The following is a 20,159-nucleotide window of genomic DNA, read 5'->3' as shown; positions in this document are numbered from 1 at the left end:
ACAGTGCGGCTACGCCAACAGAACCGAAGATGACAAAGTCGCGGTTGGTTCATTTCCACACTGCGGTTGGTTCGTTTCCGCACCCACACTTTCGGAGGGCTTGCGGGGGCGGAGCAAGGCAAACATTTCTGTAATGTATTCTGAAGATCCTGCTGCTTTAATAAATTCTAAAACCAATCCAGCTTTCCTTTAAAGAGTGTGAATCAATCCACCTCATGTTCCATTTGGAGTTGTCTGATTAATCACTGAACAAAAAAAAAAGAAGGGAGAAGAAAGAAAGCCCTTCCTTTTGTTTGTGAAGTCAGCACAAGAGGTGTCTTCTTGGTTGTTACAGTCGGTGTCCAGCACACAGCAGCAGCAACTGAGGCACCACATTCCCCAACTCTGCCTGGACTCCAACCCGGTCGAGTGGAGTGTCAGCGATGTGGCTCGTTTTGTATCCGGCACCAACTGCGCTTACCTCGTTCGTGCCCTGCAGGAACAGGTGAGTCCGGCGAACATGTAGGACCCCCCCCCCCCGTCGCCCCAGATATAGACATTAAGGAGGAAAACTGATAAGTTACCGCATTTTATCCGAATCTGTACGTGCACCAATTTTCATGGGTTCAAAACAACAATACAGCAAAACCTCGTCACAAGAGATGCTCAAGGAACCCCTTGTAACCAACTACAGTTAAATCTGCCTATAATGAACCTCCACACAACGAATTCCTCAATATTACAGTGAAACCTCGTTAATACGTACCTGGCAAGAACACGGCATAACTACGCACTAAATGTAGTACGTATTAATCATAAAGTACAAATTTGCATCTCCTGACGTGCGCCATCGCCACCAACAAAGGAATAAATATTGCCTAAAATGTCCACCACAAAGCAACTTCTTTCTTTTTGCCAAAGTGCAGAAAAGATTCTGGCACTCTTGCATGACCGTCCGATTGCATGCGGTGGCGACGCCAAGGAGCATTTCAAAACTACTGCGAAGTCCGGAATACGCAGTGGCTGACATAGCGACGGAGCTGGCATAATTGGCTGTTCGTGATACATGTGTACCCCGATCTGCTACTAAGCGAAAACTGACACAGTCTTTTTTTTTTAAACGCGGTACGGTCGCAGGGAGCCGTTCATCTACTGGCTGGTTGCGTGCAGCGCTTCGCCGAGCAGCCGAAGTGCTGCACGCAACTAGCCAGTAGACGAGCCGCTTGCTGTAGAATTCGCCCACTCCACTTCAGCCCGTGCACATATGCGGCGAGTAGCCTGTTGGGATAATGCGGCGATGACGAGCTTTCTGCAAGCCATGCACACTCCACGATGCTCTAGCGGTCCTGGCAGCGGATGGAGGCGCGTTCGGGCTCTCGCCTAATAAAAGCATGTAGTATGGTTACAACAGCGCTACGCTTGCTGTACCATACGCGTGCGTTTAGCACGATAGCGTCAATACAGCGAGGTTTCTTGGTGCCTGTGACCCGCAACGCTCAACTCCGCAACAGCGAGCTGCCTTTGTTTCTGCAAAGCGGTGCGCGCTTACACACGGTACCGCACCGCAGCGATCGGCGGCCCACCGCGTTCAGGTAGTTGTCTATTAAGAGTGTACAGTAGGCTTAAAGTGGCGCTATGCCACACGCGTGCCCGAGCAGATAGCTGAGGATACTTACTGTGATAAGGCTTTTTGATACTGCCGCGATTGTCGGTGGTCGCCACCTCGCCTTCGTTCTTTCCTGTTGATTACCCGCAAAGGCTTCGCCACAATCGCGCTGAAGTCAGAATAATTGATTGGCTGATTTCCGCACTTTTCGAAATGACACAGAACAGTTTGCGGCACGTTGTGGCGTAGGCAAGTTCAGCGACGCAGTAAACTTTAATGGCACAAAAGGCGATTGCGGTATGCAGCTGGCACGCACTAATTGGTAGGCATAAGATGATACAAATGCGAATGCATTTGTCTCTATAAGACTCGGTCGAGGATTCGTAGCAACTACGTTTTAATCATTAGTACGTTTAAAGCGGGTACGTGTTAACGAGGTATGACTAGACAAAGCTTTTCTATTCCCCGCCGTTACTCCATAGAAGCACATGTACAGTCGAACCCACTTATAACGATCCCACATATAGCGATCTATCGGTTATAACGACCATATTTGGGTGCACTTACGATTTTCTTATGCTAACCATTGAAGCTGCGTCCACATATAGCGAACATTTTTCAAAGCTTCCTACTTTTACAACGAACACTTCGGACACGGTCGCGGTAAAAATATGGCGCATACGAAGCGAAAAAAAGTTAAAACATTCCTTCTAAAGCGTGAAAGGTGCGCGCGCTCGCGCGTGCCCCGCTATGCGATTACTTGCGACTAAGATATCCCTGATCGGTGAGCACCGCACGCAGATTTCGGACGCTGCGAGCGAGGTCGCTCACTTTCCAGGCGTTTCTCCAGTGGCAGAATGGCAGTGAGGAAAAAAAATAGTAGGCAGCATGAGTAAGCCTTGCGGTCAGCTTTCGCACGGTAACCTTTCCTGACGCCGTTAATTCTCTGCAGCTACGACCGCCTGCGATGAACCATTTATGCTTTGGAACGCAAGAAGGCATAAATGCAAGAAGTGATAACCGCAGTAACTTTCCATCGCAAGAAAGTTCACTGCGTCTCTAAACTCGTCGACGCCACAATGTGCAGCAAAAGGTCGTCCGTATTTTCGGTTACGGCAGAGACCGGTCGTTCGGTACACGACCTAGAGGAGGTCGTGGTTCGGTATTAAGACTTCCGTGCGATTGCGGCGATGTCTTCGCGGATAAGCATCAGAAAAGAGCGAAGGCGAGGTGGCGGCCGTCGATGAATGTGCCATTATGACTTATAGCCGACAATCTTATCACAGTCATCTGTAGATATCTGCTCGACTGCGCGTGTGGCGTACGCCGTACACTGCGGATTGACGGCGGTACGAGCGCGCCATGCTGCCGTTCGCAAGTTCTCCGCCGCCGCGTCGTGTGAGACCGCTTGAAAGTACGCGTCGCTTTGTAGAAACGAAAGTAGCTTGCTGTTGTTGAGCTAGTCGCCACGCCCATGCACGGTCCGGAGTGAAGCAAGCACGAAGAACGTACAAACGCGCGCATACGGCATACAGCAAGCGGCCCGGCAGTGACTCCGCAAGCCAAGTAGGTGACGCGCTGCACGCAACCAGCCAGGGATGATCGGCTCCATGTCGCGGTCCCGCGCTTCGGTGAAATGGTGTCAGCTCATTGCAAAGGCGGTTAATTCACTCGTGAGCACGCAGCGGGCGTCGCTTCACGACGCGAAAAGGCTTAGCTTGTCACCGAAGGTGTTGTTAGCACTTTAATAAAAGTGCAAAGAAAAAAAACGGCTTGGCCGCTAAGCGCACGTTTTTAAGGCCGAGTCCATATACAACGAACTACTGATATAACGACCACTTTTCGCGACACTTTCGAGTTCATTATAAACGGGTTCAACTGTATTTGCGACCTCTATGTAACACAGTGGCAGCGGGAAACACCCTTGATATACAGTAGACTCTCGTTAAACGGAACCTGAAGGGACCAAGAAAATGTGTTCCATTTAACAGGAGTTCCGTTTATTGAGAGATAAACAGGAGTGTATGAAACCAATTATATTACAGTGAAATCTCGGTATAACGAACTTCAGGGGACCGCGGAAAAATGTTTGTTATTCTGAAAGGTCGTTATAGTGAAAGCCCAAAAATTTACCATAACAATAGAATTTCAGTAACGCAAACGTCCTACCTTTGCAACGGTACGTCCTTGAACTCGTTTCTCACAACAATGCACACGTGAACGTCAAACAAGGCACGTTTATTTGAAATACAGTCAACTGCCGATTTTTCGGACGCCCGATTTTCCGGACATGCTCGAAAATTCGGACGCTTTCGCGGCACCGTCACCAGCCCCATAGACTTCAATGTATTAGAACGTCCAAAATTTCGGACGCTGAAGCTATTCCGCGTCCGATTTTTCGGACTTTCTGCCCAAATTGCAGGTCCGAAAGGCATTATTTGAAGCCCCCATCTCTGCCGCGTCTATGATCTCGTAGGTTCGAACCAGCGCTTTCGTGAGTCGATCTGTTTGAGACTGTAGCAGAGTCCGAAAGTCAGCTTTGCCGCAATGCCGAAGCGTTATGGGGTGAAGCAGACCAGAAATTCAAAGGGGCCGCTATCGCGGCGCCGTGCGGCGATGTTACGGATAGCCAGCGGAAATGCACGGAGGCGTGATGGCGGCAGCTGGCAAACGCGCCAGTACGACTTAATCGCTGACAACCCTTACGATAAGCATCTTCAGTTAACTGCTCGGTAGTGCACGTGGCCTAGCGCAGTTGCATGCGTCCTGCACGCATTTAATAGGCGAGAACCCAAATGCGCCGCGCCGCCATTCCTGCTGCCTCTTCGTGCGAGACCGCTAAGTGCGCCGCATAGACGCGTTGCCTTCGCGGACGAAACCAGCTCGCCATTGCCGCGCCAGTGTGCGGTCAAGAACTAAGTGCGCATCACGAACTTTTTCATGATAAATGCGTGCGTACGATACAGCAACAGTAAAGTGACGGCGTCAGCTTAGTTGGCGATGTACTGCACACAACTAGAAACGATCGGCTTGACACGGCAGCAAATGCTGCGTATTGGCAGCGATTTGGCGATGTGTGTGCGCATATGCGCACACGCATCGGGGAAAGCCGGACGAGTCGTCCGCTTTTCCGCCACAGCCTTTGTGTTCCGTGTCATCGTATACAAACGCTTCATGCGAGATAGCTGTAATCTATTCCGCGCTTTGCTGTTATCAGCGGCGCTCATCACGAGATGCAAAAGTAGCGGTTGGCACGTACGTACTTAAGCGGGGTTCGCGGCAGGTACCGACTGTATTTGCGAGAGCCTGGGCACGCACCAAAATGCCTGATAATTGTACTGGGAGGCATTAAAGCTATTTCGGACGTGGCTGTGGCGATTTGACCACTTGAGCAGAATAAAAAAGCATGAACTTGTTTTTTCGGACTGCCCGATTTTTCGGACGATTTCGCGGTCCCTAGGGAGTCCGAAAAATCGGCAGTTGACTAAAGTCCGTGATCGTTTTTTGACGGGTGCAGCACAAACTCTGCGTCGCGAATGATTCTAGACAGTCCGCATTTTTATGCGCAGCTTCGGTCGCTGTTCCGCTTTTTTCAATGAATATGCGTAGTTTCCTCAAGTAGTCCAACGCATCTGTGGTCGACACGGACTCGTCGCGATCTTCGTGTGCTACCGTGACATCGTCGGCCATGTCATCACTGCAATCCTTTAAGGCCCAACTGCATGCACGCGAGTTTTGAGCGACGGCCGACAAGATTTGCTGTCGCTGAGGGCCATCCATCGCTGTCGCATGTCGCCCGTCGCAGGTTTCTGAAAATCCAGTAAACATCGCTTGTCGCCCGGAAGTGAGCATGACGATGTCGGCAAAATGGCGGCATCTCTGACCCTCACTTTGGTTGCAATTTGCTCGTGATGCTTCCAATCGGCGCGTACTTCAAGGAATGCAAGTTTGCAAGTTATTGACTACCTTCTTTACAGCCCCATCTCACGCGGAGAGCGAGGCAGCAGCCGTATTTTGTCGTTAATTTTCATCGACGGTTCGTTTTGATGTTTCGGTGGTAGCTTGCTGCATTGGTGGTAGCTTGCTGCAATGTCAACAAAGTCGTCGTGTGAGGTAGCCCTTCTCCCTGCAAAGCAACGATGTGAGGCGCTGCGGCTTTTCTTAAACTTTCTGTGACAGCAAGAGGAAATGCTGTCGAGGTGCGCCTCATGGACTAACCCCAACATAACGCAGTTTGCAAAGTGCGACGTAGCGTAGGCAGCGTACGCTTCCGGGCGCCCCATGGGATCACAGCAGATACTACTGTCGCGGTTAAACATAAGATTGCAAAAGAAGAAGGTCACGAAACGCTTTTATGGCATCCTTATCTAAAACAAGACAATAATAAATTTGGCATGTTGTCATTCATCTACTCTGTAATTCTTTTTCGTAATTTCCCTGCGTGCACGAAATAGTTTTCAATCGAGCAACCGTGACACTTTGTCGCGAACATGTGGGTGCTCCCGTCACAACAGCAGCAACAGCGCGACAGAGCCAGTTTGTCGCAGTCGCCTTCCCTCGAAAGTCGCGTGCAATACAATCGTGCGTGCAGTGCATGCGGTTGGGCCTTTACAAAACCTGATGCGTTGTCGCCTCCGCAACGGAGGGAGGAAAAAAAGTTATCCGCCCGTGTCTTTCTCCTCCAGCGCCATCTCAGGTTTTTGCGGAAGGGCGTCCGCTCTTCGCGCTGCGTCGTCTGCTACCTTACAGCGCCGACTGCCATGACCGATACACTGAAATCTAAGAATCCTCGCATTTCGGGATATAAGTTCGTAGTACTGAGGTGTTAAGATTACACGGGAATTAAATAACGATCGTTATTCTGAAATGTTCGTTATTCTGAAGTTCGTAGTAGTGAAATATTTTTACATTGAAACTATAAGCAGTCGGCACGGGATTTCTTAAAAGTTCGTTAATTTGAAATGTTCGTTAATGTGGTGTTCGTTGTAACGAGGTTTGACTGTAGATGCAGTTGTTCCGTTTAAGCAGCAGTTCCGTTTAACAGATTTCCGTTTACTGAGAGTCTACTGGTATGAATTTTTGCCACAGACAACCTAGGAATTTTGCCCTGAACTGTGTCATTTTGTCACGAGCATGCATCTTCTGCGGTTGCCCCGTCGCCACCGAAGTGCGAAGCAGCAGCATTGCGCACGGCGTGCTCGAAGCCCCTGCGACTGCGAGGCAAGAGTGAGCGCTCATTAGTGTGCGCGGGTGTGAGCAAGGCAGGCAGGTGAGCCTGTGCCCCTCGAGCCGGCGTTGCCGCCGTTCTTGTCACTACGGTCACATGCACGGATGTGCCCTCCCCCCTCCCTTCAAACCAAAAACAAAAAAGAAAACGACTTTTGCATTGGTAGCCCTACATTGTGGTTGCTGCAAAAGTTTCTGAACTGCACTTCCTTAAAGTGATACTAGGTGGCACCACTAAAAAAAATTCTTGCTCAGTGTCGTTACGCATCAAGTACGCGTCGCATATGGAGAGCGCTTTTCTGAATAGTATTCCGTGGCATCCGTGTCGTTCGCTCTTTGTTTGTGACGGCGTGCGCACGTGCGTGTTTTCACTGCATGGAGTGTAGATAGCCGGGCCAGTTGGTATGGATCCATGGAAGTAAGCAGCGCGAAAAGCAAGACGACGCACACAGGGAAGAATGACAAGAACAAGCGCTGACACAGCGCACTTTTTTAATCAGAAGTAAAACATATTGTACAACTGACCCGACTATAGCATCGAGGCGATGCTCTTTTAGAAGGAGGCAAATGCCGCACCCGCTCTAATGCAGACAACGAAGAAGATGATGTGCGCTCGGACAGTCTCGCGGAACGGGACTTTGACCGAAGAAGAAGACGTGTTTTGTGTCTATGTTCTTGTCTATGCTGCTGCATAAAACGGGCTGCTTGCTCTTCTGCAAAACGTCTTGGTTGTCCGTTTACGGTGCACCGCGACAATATATACATCACACCGCCTAACGGTGCATGCGCAAAGGAAATTTTCAGACCCTTATTTTCCTCTCTCTCGCTCTAAAACCAAAACCAATTATTCCAAGGTGTGAAATTTCCTTGTTATGTAGGGTCACCGACACCTGACTGACACATGCTTGCGACAGTGTCAGGGATGCAACAGCTGCGCCAATTGCGCCATTTTGATACAATTACGTTTTTCTGCGCCGAGCTGCGCCGAAACCGCAATATTTGTCGGAATTGCACCACACTGCGCCAAAACGCCCCAGGTAACCGCAAAATTTTTTCGGTAGCGCGAGTTTTAGCCTGGTTTTAGCGCGGAACGAAGCCCGCATTGGTGACATGGTGTTGGAAGAGGCACCTTCATCCAATCCAATCCGATCCGATCCGATCCAGTGGTGCTTGACTCAAACCCTCAAACCAATGCTAGGGTGGCTAGAATGGGGAGGTGTGCTGAGCGCAGCGCGTTTCCCTTGCCAGAGAGGGTCCCTCTGCGCGCCGATGCCGCCAGGGGCGCTGCTGCAAGGGGCGCTGCATGGTACGGCCGGGACGGCCGCCGCCGTTGCAGATTACCGGAGGAAAGCCTAGCACTCGGCAACGCGGCGTCGTATTTTTCATCGTTCAAGTGGTGCTTATTGCTCGAGGGTCATGGATTTTTGAGGTGTGAGGATATAAACTGAACAAGAAAACTGCACGTTGTTGATTCGTTCCTGGCTGCAACTCTGGGTACTGTTCGTCGACAGAAAAGGCATGTTTGTTCCGAGTACTGACGTGGAAAGAGTTATTTTAGAAGTAAGGTCGTGCGATACCGAGAGCTGAGAGGCAGCTGACAAGGAACGCAGCACAATGCGAGAAGCATTTTGACGCAAGGCACATAGAGGGGAACGACGTTGGGCTAGTTGGTATTGCGTAGTCTGAAGTGAACGACAGCGCGTACAACGGGATATGTTGTACACTTTTATTCCTTAACTCGGGTGCATTTATTTTTAAAGGGGGTTAACCATAAGGAGGAAGAAGAGAAAGCCAAGTGGGCTAAGACCTGTGTTCTGTAGATAGCTCTTTATTGCAGAGTTCAAATAAACTTGCTTCGTGTACGAATGTGTTTCCTTTGAACTAATAAATCTTTCAACCTGCCGACAAAACGAACACATGACGTTTTGACCAGCAGCTAGTGCATAGTAATGGGTACAAGCGCAAGAGCAGGCAATTTTTTAGGTATATGTTTCCACCTTTTTAGAAATGTTAGGTTTTGACCCAAAATTAATTGTTTTGTGTTTGCCTTTGGGCGAACAGTTTAAAAGGGCTCTGCAAGTGCGTTCAGTAAAAGAACGGAAGGTAATTATAATGTAATTACCAATATTACGCATAACACGGCCATCACGGATAGTCATAACTATACCTATCCAACCATACAAAAAAAATGGCTTCGCAGCATTATAGCTGTGTACCAGGGGCGTAGCCAAGGGGGCGGGGGTTGGGGGGTTCAACCACCCTCCCCCCCCCCAAATTTTTCAATTTTGCATGTGTATATATATACAGGCACACATACAAACGCACGCACGAACATGGTTGAACCCCCCCCCCCCCAAAAAAAAAATTCTTGCTACGCCCCTGCTGTGTATGTAGGCTGTGCGATGAGCTAGTATTCTTGCGCTATCATTATTATTAGGTATATTATAGCCTAAAACCACCGTAAGTCGTGTTGTTTCAGAAGGTTGCATTTCAATTGAAGTATTATAACATTAAAAGTCATTCATCGTTTCAATGATTCTAGTTCATTGCACAGGCGCAAGTAAATGTCTGAGCAAGAAGCATGGAAAGTTTCATGGGAAAATATTGATCTGTTCAATAGCTATGAGCTTTTTCGCAACAAAAACCTACTGAAAATCAAGTTTCGAGAAAAACAATAATTAAATTTTCTGAACATGTCATTTTCAATTTGAGTGTAGTCACAAAAAAAAGGACCATAACTTTCGAACAGAACCAAATAGAAGCGTAATTTTTTGTGAACCGCAATTTTGTATGTTCGTACATTTTCAGAACATCAAAAGTAAAAAAATACACTTTTTAAAAAAGAAAAAGACATACCTTAACCATGTGAATAAGCACTAAAAATGACTTGAATAAGTTGCAGCGATACATAATGGCAAGTGGTAAAACGGCAGGACACAAGCTCAAAAAGAACAAAAAAAAAAAACTTGCTGCTCAAAAGTGGCGTGCGCGAAATGCCGCTAGCAATATTACTCTGGCACGCGCAGTGCTACTCGGCGTGCAATACGAACCCTGCTTTTCAAATGGGGAGAGGAAGTCTACGCTTTACTAGCGCAATCGCTGAGGTAAAAAGAAAACGATTAACGCTGCAAAGTGTAGCACGCAAGAAATAGCGGAGCCATAATCGTCGGACGCTAGCAAGGCTGCGCTGTACGTCGTCTGCTCAACGCCACGCGCCCCTGCGTACAGCGCCCCTTGCGGCATCGGCGCACATTGGGGACCGGTTTCCGCGGCCGCTTTTCACACCTCCCCATTCTAGCCACCCTACCAATGCTCAAACAAACGCGTTGCTCAAACATGATGTTCATCTGTTCTGGCGGGTTTGCTGGTGGGCCGATGGGCCTAAATGAAGTTTTTACTGCTGGTTCAAACGCTGCTCTACAAGGTCATTCAACTTGAGCAAAGGTTTCATGTGGAAGCACCGCGTAAGGAAAGTTAACTGGCAAACGGGCCGTTTGGCGTGTGCTGCAAATCTTAGTGGGGATGTCGTTATTGTTAGGTGGAGTCCGGTGCAACGCTGCCTTTGTTCAACTAGCAGTGCTCACGTGCACGAAATCGCGGGTTGTATGTACAACAAAGTCTTTTTAAATGTACTGATGAGTAAAGTGTTGTTTAGAGAAGTACTACACGCGAAAAGTTTGACCGCCTTAGCCGAACGAGTTCGTCAAGGTACTTGCTCCATTGAATTCGCGGTGAGGTCGACACCACAATGTGCCTAAAAAGGCCTTCCGCTTTTGGGAAATGTGGACATTCGTCTACTAATCATTTTGACTTCGACGCGAGTGCGGTCACCGCTTTGCTGGCGCGAAGGTTTGATGGCACGTACTAACACGCGATCAGGATCTTTATATCTGCTCGGTAGCGCGTGTGGCATAGTGCTTTTGGTACTACTGTCAATATATTGCACGCATTTTATACGCGACGGACCCAAACATGCCGTTGGCTGCTGCCTCCCGAGCGGAGACACAGATTGCGTGTCGCTTGCAGAAACGAAAGCAGCTCACCATTGCTGCGTTTACCCAACAAAATCTTTGCCGTATCCCCACACGCGGTCACGAGCGGAGTGGGTAGGAATACTCCTCGGCAAAAGCTGTCATACGGTAGAGCACGCGACCGGCCCGGCAGTGACGGCGTCAGCTTTGTTGGGGACACGCTGCACGAAACTGACAAAGGTTCGGCTCTACTCGGCGACAGGCACTGCGTACAATGAAAGGATGCCGGTTATCTGCATAGCTCTCTCTCTCTCTCTCTCTCTATATATATATATATATATATATATATATATATATATATATATATATATATATATATATATATATACACATTATAGAGAGAGAGAGCTATGCAGAACTGAAATAGGCATCCTTTCATTGTACGCAGTGCCTGTCGCTGAGTAGAGCCGAGCCTTTGTCAGTTCAGTGCAGCGTGCCCCAACAAAGCTGACGCCGTCACGATATATATATATATATATATATATATATATATATATATATATATATATATATAGCGCATCGGTGCTGAATGAAGTGGACTGCAACAGTGACGTGATCAGCCGGTGGTGTAGGCCATGTGTAAAGGACCTTGGTGCAAATTCATCATGCACAAGGCCTTACTGGTTTCCGCAGAATTCATTGGTCTTATTCAGCATGTTATGCGCTGAAAACATGAATGTGGTGGCATCGAAAGATTCGCATATATACTTTTTTGTTACTGTTCCAAAAGCAAGCTTTGTTTGTGAAGCTGCTCTAAATTTGGAATTTCGTGCTCCAAAGTGGAGCTTTTTTTCCCCGTAACCTGCTCCAAATTTAGATTTTCCTGCTCCAAAAGCAGGATTTTCCTGCTCCGAAAATTGCTCCAAATCCTATTTTGGCTGTTGCACCCCTGCAGTGTGTAGATGTGTGCGGCCTCAACAAGTCCACGTGCTTTCTGGCTTCTGTGTTTGTACAAAATAGATGTAGAACCAAAAACAGGAGTACACCCACACTGGCGGAAATGCAGTGATAAATGTGAACTTGCCGGGCCTTTCAAGGAATTGTAATGCTCCCTTAATCGCACATTAAGGCACCGCCCCGTCTGCCCCACGTAAATGCGGTTACACAACAGAGGTATTGAATAAACAACACTGGAGCAGCAAGATATGTAGCCATGGGCATGCTTTACAGTGCAACCCATGCTTGTATCAACCTCTTTATTCTTTATGCGGCGGTCCACCTTCACGCATAGTCTGGAGTGGAGTGGTCCCTATGGAGTGGCCCCTATGACGTTCAGCTTTGCAACTTTTTTTTTTTTATGCGGACAACTGCGGGTCGTCACTACCGAGGAGATGTCAGATTAGGCACTGGTGGAAATTGTTCGAGACCACGGTGACGACGACGAATCTTTGGAGACCGACTCGTCACGTGCTTTGCTGTCTTGCGCCGTGCCGGGGGTTCGCTAGACTGTGGCCTTTGTGATTAGCTCTGGCAACACGACAGCGCGTGGCCGGAGCCAATCTCTGAGGCTGCGGCTAGACTATGACGGAGCAGTGTTGTATTGATTTCCTACAAACGTTCAGTATTGCCATCTCTCACGGACAAGCAGTAGAAGAAAAAAAAGTCAGTTTCACTGCAAGGGCAAAGCAATGAATGCGATAGCAAGAAACTGGAATGTCACACAAAGAACGACAAGCAGCTCGATCGATACTTGCAGTGCGCTGCTGAAGCACAAAGAAGGACGCCCGAAGAGAACATGCAGGTATACACAGGACGAGCGTGAACTAAGAACTGTCACAGTTGTTACGTCCTGTGCTTGAGTAACGTGCAATGTTTGTTTGTTTCCTCAAAATTATGGCACATACCCACTCTGGGTATTGGCCAAGACTGCGTGTCGACAATGGAGAATCAGACTCTTAGATATTTCTTTTTCTTTTAAACTGCGGCGTGTGGAGTGGCCCCTCTAAGTTTCTTGCCACACGGGGGGCCTCTAATGCAAGGTGTGCCCGGTGTTCCTTTTTTTTATTCCACATCACGAGTGGGTACAAAAAGGGGCCACTTTGTCGTGTGCATCTCAAGGGCAGTTTTCAAATTGAAAGAAAATGTAGGAGCATTGCATGATAGAAAACACGCTCAAGCTCCTCCGAGGTCTGCGTACCACCAGCAGTAAATGGTGAACATAAGTAGCTCGCCGTTGTTTCATTGGCGCATACATGGCATGTGGTTGAGTTGTCTAATACAGCGCACTGGGGAGCGAGGGGTCACTGGTTCGAATCCCTGGTCGGGTACTTCAGAATTTTTTTCTTCTGCTTTATTTTTTTTTGTGCTTTTTTTATATATACACATACATGTACATATCCAGGACATGATGGCAATGGCAAAAATCCGCCGAGAGTGTCCATATATAATTGCTATCACAATAAAAATCAGTTTCACCACAAGGGCAAAGCAATGAATGCGATCGCAACAAATTGTGATGTTATAAGAAATAAGGCTGGCAGCTAACTCTTTTGTATCCGATATCGCGTAACTCTACAAAACGCTGGTGTAAGAGAATACGGCCACTCCAGGGTGAAATGCTCTTTTTTGCCCAGTCTCTTTGCGTTGAGAGCGCAGCATGTGGAAGGGTATACGAGCCTTGCACTGATGCTTGCCGAGATAGCGCGGCGCCAGCGATCGCGACCGTGCCCTTAAAATCGAAGTTCATTGTTGCTGCTCACGTCTTTTCATCCTCGTTCAAGACGGGTGGGGCATTTCCTCTCTGCTTGAGCATTTGACGGTACCTCTAACACGCGGGGTGATCTTATTGCATGCGCCCTCCGGGCGATGGAGATGGGCCAACTCGTTTGATCTCTGCTTCAGCAGTGCTCGTCATCCCCGTGCGCTTTTAGCCGCGGGTAGAACTTGCGATGCATGGGGGGATGCTATCAATTTAGACGTTATACGGAACGTGAAGGCAATGGCAAAAACCCATTGAGAGGGTCCATATAACTGCTATTGCAATAATGCAGCTTTTACTAATAAATAAATGTTTTGGGTGAGCTCTGCCTTCAGTTCTCCCTTTTTTTTAATTTGTGTGTTTCTTTTTCGAATTTTCACTCTGAAACTGCATATAACGAAAACCTGTTCGTAACGAATTTTTTCGGGAATTTGTCAATTTTGTTATATCAACGTTTAACTGTAATCTAAAGACACTAAGGATGCTGCGGCAGAAATCCACCTCAGTGGTACTCTGTCACAAAGTCTGTCTGGGAGCATGACAGTGATTATAAAAACATAACAGAATGTTCGGTGAAATTTGTTGTGACAACCACATCAGGAATGGCATCCAGCTATGGAATGAAACAGAATCAAGCCGAGGGAAAAAAAAATTGCAGCACATACCAGTTGGTAGCACGTCAGCCATATTGCATGAGCGTGTGGTGATTGTGTCTCTCATAAATATAGTGAAGAATTCAGTCCAGTGACCCAAGGAAGTTGCCTTTAGTAACCGAGTGTCTCTTGTAACCACGTCTCTTGTATGCAATGTTCCTAACATGGTGAACATAAGAAAACCAACCAAACCATTTTCAAATGTCACTTACAACCAAGTGTTTCTTGTAACGAGATTTTACTGTACACCTGAACCTATTGTCACCAGGTTTTAATATAGAACTATGGCATACCCCTTTGCTGTTGTTTTAGGGGCGAAGCTCCTTAGGGTGTGGGTCTGTCCCTCCTCTGTAGTATGTAGTAGTAGTAGGTAGCCACCTCTAGTTCTTGGAGTGTTCACTAGATGGCGCGGAGGCGCTCGCTGCGTTGCAGATGCGTGCTCTAGTTCCCCCCCCCCCCTCTCTCGCCTCGCGAGGCCGACGCAGGCAGCGTCTGCTAGTGAGTTTCTTGATTGAAAAAACCGACTGCTGGCGCTGCACAACCATTCACTGACCACCCCGTATTTATAGGCACTGGATTTTGACCTCCAAGGTAATGCCTGTGTGAGATTTCTCCTGTGCGTGATTAAACAATAAAAATTCACAGCGTACATGTAAAATTAAAGTGAGCTGCAAGTCGCCATGACTCTCATTGACCCTTTAGTATAAACGCGTCCGAAGTCACATCGGTGATGATGTACTGGGCAGAATTCATGGAAGATTCACATATGGCGCGTGTCATTAGTGGAAGGCAATCGTTCGATTTAGTGCGGTGACGTACGCTAGGGGGCCGTTGTAATGAGGGACCACGTAAACCAACAGTACAATAAAAGTTTGATATTTAATATATACACGGTGTTTTTCACGTGTTTACTTGATCATATACTGGGCGAATTACTCGGAGTATTCACGGTTTACCGATGATTCCCTTCGGAGCTTCGCCCCACTCATCATCATTCACCCCGTGGATATGCTGTGGATTCTTTTTCCTCTCTTTTCTGGCTTTGTAAGCCAGGAATGAGGGAAACACAAGTCATGTGGCCGCCATGTTCATCGACTTACATGCTGGTTTGCATGCGTATGCAGCAGCATCAGTTGATCACGCCCCATTTCATTGTGGACTTTCCTCCGTCTGCACAGGAAATCGATGGTCAGGCTCTGCTCCTGCTGACTCTTCCCTTGGTTCAAGAGTTCCTCGAACTTCAGCCAGATCCTGCCATCCAGTTTTGCCAGTTGCTGGAACGCATCAAGCTGGCCTTCTACGTCCAGTATGCCAAGTGAAGTGACACCTCGAGCATCCAAGATGAAGGAGCAGTGTGATTACCGGTGACATCATCAGATTGTGGCATGTGTCTCGGTTGTTCTATCTGCTCTTCTGTGATAGAAGCAGACGAAAAGACTAGGGAGGCTGCCCTGTGTGTGCATGGTATGCTGATATCAACTAAATTTAAGTGTGATGTCTAAGAATATTTGATGGTCAAGTGCTTCCTGTCACACGTGACCATGTTGGTACTAGCTGGCCAGTGATGAGCTGTGACATTGGTGAAGGTACCTGCCTTCCTGGGTGAAAGAAATCGCTCTACGATTGTTTGTTTTGCAGTCATGGCAGTCTCCTGGATCACCGAGTGATGAGCAACTGGTGTGGCATCGTGTAGAATGTGGTGTTAGCCTGATAAAAGCTCTGCGAGTGAACAGTGAAGCATACAAATTGAGTGATGCTTCACCAGAATTTCACTATGTGGTGATAGGGCCGACAGTTTTGGCAGGTGCAATCTGTGATGCCACGCTTCTGGACTGACAGGGTGTGAAGCCAATGGCAAAGACTTCTTGCGTCACGTTCCCTGGGGAATACCACAACGTTTTGAATGTAATACTAATCATTGCTTTGGACTTGCACTCCAGGGGTGCGATCTTGTGTGCATTATATAATAGAGCATTTGTCCTCGCTGGACACAACTGGCCGAGGCGCACGTAAACATCAAGAATGGGGGAGAGGCACACACAACCCATATGTGTTGCCGACGAACGTTCCGTTATAGAGTGCATACGAAATCGCACCCCAGGTCTGCTTCTTATGGTATAATAAAAGACCACATACTTTTTTACGGCGTGTTTCTCGGCCTTACCTCATTAAATACCAGATTATTCTAAGTCATATTACCAAAGGATTCTCTTCCTACTTTTTAAACCCAAGAATTTCACTTGTATTACATTTTGGTGGGTATTACATTCTGAGCTCTTTGGTGTTCACTCTGGGACAATGGTGGCATTTTCTAGAAGTGAAAAGAAAAGACAAGAAACCTCAAAGCTGGGCATTTTGAATTGAGAAGTGTTGTTAGGAACGTTGTGACTGTGCACAAATTCAATTTGTGTTTACTGTGTCTGTAAATGTATCGTCCATGAATGTTCTTACGATGATATTTTCCCTTGGCGTTGTTACTAGGCGAGCTTGTCATATGGGATGCTTATTTGATGTGGCACCTGAGCAAAATGGCAGCAGAATCTTTGAAAGGCAATCCCACATGTGAAGAGCAAGCAGTGGTTTCCTACATTATCTGTTTTAGGCTCTGTGCTGACTTGCCTTGCATAATGGATATGTCATGTTGAAAGTGCAGCAGTTGAGGAAAAGTGGCAACTTCACCTGTTTTGGATTCAGTGGGCAATTGTGATTGTAGAGTGGGAGTCTGCAGACCACAAATGCTCACCTGTTGTATTCCGCTCAGCGTTATTTTAATGAGGTAAGCTGTACTTTGCCTTGTCATCCCTGTAGATGTGGTGAAAAAATGCCTTTGAGCTGTGCAGTATGCCCTTAAAATTTGTACAACCTTTAGGGGGCAGTATCATTATACAGCAATAACCATCGATTGTGAATTTCAGGTGCCATCATATTGGAAATGCAATTAGGGTGATTAAAGTGCTTCTGACAGGAAACTGCATACCTGCAGTGGTTATGCACATCAAATTGACATTAATTGTTGTCGATTTGAAAAATGATGCCCTGAAGGGTATGCAGCTTTTAGGGGTGTTAATACGTGGCGCCCATTTTGATAGCTCTCACAGGTCGCAGTGCCATTAACTTTAATCTAACTACACTATAAAAATATAAGGGCTTGTAGAATCGCTTTTCAACTCTCTGATTCTTTGCTGTAGTAAATTCAATCACGGCACGAGAAATCTGCAGAATAGTTAGAAGACTGGCCTTTACACCTGCAGAAGCCTTTGGTGCATCCCTTGTTTTTTGAGTGTGTGTGTGAACTATGTACTTTTGCACATTTACGCCCTTGGAGGTGTACAGTGCAGGGCTTTGCTCTCAATCTGGTAGTTGTTCTAGTTTGCAGTGCCATTAAGTACACTCCAAGAATGAAAGAGTGTGTGATGTTTTTCAGCTACAATTCCGATGGTTCTCAGACTTCGCAGTAAATGTGTTCCTTCATGTTTGACTTGAGAGCTCTGTGTGAGGGAGTTAAAGAAAATGAGTTATACTCCCATGTAAAGGAGTGAACAGTGCTGCCCTTTGTTTGCAGAGTGTGTATGCTAACGTGTTTTGTTACCCTGCTGTGAGTGTTGCCAAAGCGGTCCATAATTGGCCAGTGTGGACAAATGTGGCTGGAATACTTTTTTTTTCAGCTTTGCAACTGCCTACACAGTGTTGTGCTTAGTGATTTAATGTAGATTTTTTTTATAGCAGTGATTGCAAATCACAACTGTAATACCTGGGATCAATGTGACATTGAGGACAATGGTTGCGAGGGAAACTGCATTTGCACAGAGTACACTTCAGCATCAGTTTTAGCATAGGTTTTCTTTTCGCATTATTTATGGAATTTTCATCCTACCTCTTGCTAGGCAGTTATGCAGTACTATTAACGAAAGTATAAAGGTGTAAGCCTAAATTTGTATCAAAATTGTAGAACATTTGCTACAAAATAGTACTCACACTTTTTTCTCTTTGCCAGTGGATGACCTTGTACTCCCAACTGTACAGCATGTCTGGAATTCCCTGTGCTATTTCGTTTAGAAGTATTTGTTTAGAACGTGTTAACCAACCACTGGCACCACTAAACATGTAAACCTCTGTGCAGTGTGAAATGATGGAGCTTACACCACGACACACTGTGATGTAGTTGCATCAGGGTGCCCTGCTTAGCTCTCCTCACTTTCGTCAACTGCCTCTTCTCAGTCATGGAACTTTGTGCTGTAGCCAGCGTGCTTCAATTAAGCGATACCATCGTGCTGTTTGTGTGTTGTCTAGTATTCCAGACCAAATATTGCTTGAGTGCACAGCTCTCTCTATTTTTTCACATTATGCTGACGCTGTTGACCGGGCCATTTCGTTGTGGTCCCCCTTACTTAATGCAAAGCTTGGCCCTAAGGAGTGAGCTTACAGTTCCCTCACCTTGTGACTCGTTTCCAGTGCCTTTGATTGGTCGCCTAACTTCTGGATGGAAATAAGCAACTAAGCTTTTTACGAGAGAAAACTGGCTCCAGAAGAAACGTTAGAACGTGGTTGTCATTGTCGGGGCCTGTTTAGCCTTGTAGTAGTAGAGCTTTAGCGCTGTGTTACATAGCATCGTAAGCCCAGAAGAATGCTTATGGGAACGACCAATCAAAGATGCTGTCGCCACACATTCCAGAACAAGAGGGATGTGAAAGTTTATAACATATCGTGCTTGCACCTTCTCTAATTCCGGTTGTTGATATTTCACTGTGCAACATGGTGTATGAGGCGATTTGCTAGATGTGTGGACAAGTGAACAACACAACCTGACAAGCACATGATGCTGTCGCGATTAAACTGTCGTTCACTGCCTTGCTGATTAAGTGCGAATACCCGGCCAGGCTGGTAAAAGTGCCAAAAGAAAGAGCGAGTTATTTGCAATGATCGCAGACTGGGCAGCTAAAGTTCGAGATGCACAGAAATTTGACTATATGCACATTTTTCTTGCTGTCAGTTAATTAGGAAAAAAAATGTGTGGTACTGCACTTAACTCCTGCATACAGTGCAGCTGCTGCTTTACCCTCGTGTATTGTCATGCTTGTAGAGACTGTATAAAGTTCACTAAAGCATGCTCAGACCTCTGCACGCAAATGTCTAGATAACTGAAGAGGCAAGTGGCATGTTAATTTTGTGCAGTAAATTACACAAAATTCACAGACTACCATAGGGTGTGACGAAAGAACGCTTATTTATCGCCTATTTTCAGAACATGACAGTTTCCATCATAATGACAGCTTGAGACTTGAAATGGCCAAGTTACTCCTAGAAAATGAGATGCACCATTTTAATGATGCAGCGGCATTTGCTGCTTCTGGAAACGTATCCGAGAGACACATGTGCAAAGCACTAGCAGTGGCATTGTCGTAAATTAATGATCCAATAGTGTGAAAGCTAGACGATTCCACTTGCCATTGAACGAGTTGGACCACTATTTTTCTTGCAGTCATCGTGTTCTTTGGAAGATCTTGTGCTTGTCGTCGTCAGTGTGATTGAAAGCAGACCAGTGGACGTTTTTCACGGGTGTGTTGTATGCATGTGTTGTGTGTTTGTGTCGATCAACTCATTTAACGTGAGCACGTCAATCGCTGTCGATACCAAAGTGCAAGAATGTTGTTATCTATGATCAAAAGTCTAACGCATATGTTATTTTTCTCTGTGAATAAAGTGCACCGTCCGAAGAGTGTGTGTTATCTTTTGCCAAAACGAGCCTGATGGTACTTGTTGCTAGTGGCTGCAAAGGCGTGGTATGCATGGTATTGGTAAATGTGACGCGAGCCTGCAATTTTACTCGTTGGGGCTTTAGCTTAGTTCTTTTCTTACAGCCAAAAATGTGCTCATTTTCGGTGAATTAGTTTTTAATGTCATATTTCAAGACTTATTAGTCACAGCATGTACCGTATTACGTAGAATTATGTGGCCACATCATTGAA

At 46.7% G+C, this 20,159-nt stretch overlaps 1 protein-coding gene across 1 annotated transcript in view; it reads left to right on the top strand.

Moving 5' to 3' along the window:
• The window catches only part of LOC119395822 (scm-like with four MBT domains protein 2), an 84,769-nt gene extending 64,876 nt beyond the window's left edge, over positions 1-19,893 (top strand). Inside the window, exons 20-21 of the mRNA XM_037662827.2 lie at positions 335-484; positions 15,372-19,893. Of these exons, the coding sequence (XP_037518755.1) occupies positions 335-484; positions 15,372-15,512 (291 nt within the window). The 3' untranslated portion in view covers positions 15,513-19,893. The remainder of the gene's footprint in view (positions 1-334; positions 485-15,371) is intronic.
• Positions 19,894-20,159: the final 266 nt, after the last annotated feature.

Source organism: Rhipicephalus sanguineus, chromosome 6, assembly GCF_013339695.2.
Source record: "Rhipicephalus sanguineus isolate Rsan-2018 chromosome 6, BIME_Rsan_1.4, whole genome shotgun sequence".
NCBI classification, from domain to species: Eukaryota; Metazoa; Arthropoda; class Arachnida; order Ixodida; family Ixodidae; genus Rhipicephalus; species Rhipicephalus sanguineus.
The sequence above is the reverse complement of the archived record's forward strand: the minus strand, read 5'-3'. Positions and strand labels throughout refer to the sequence as shown.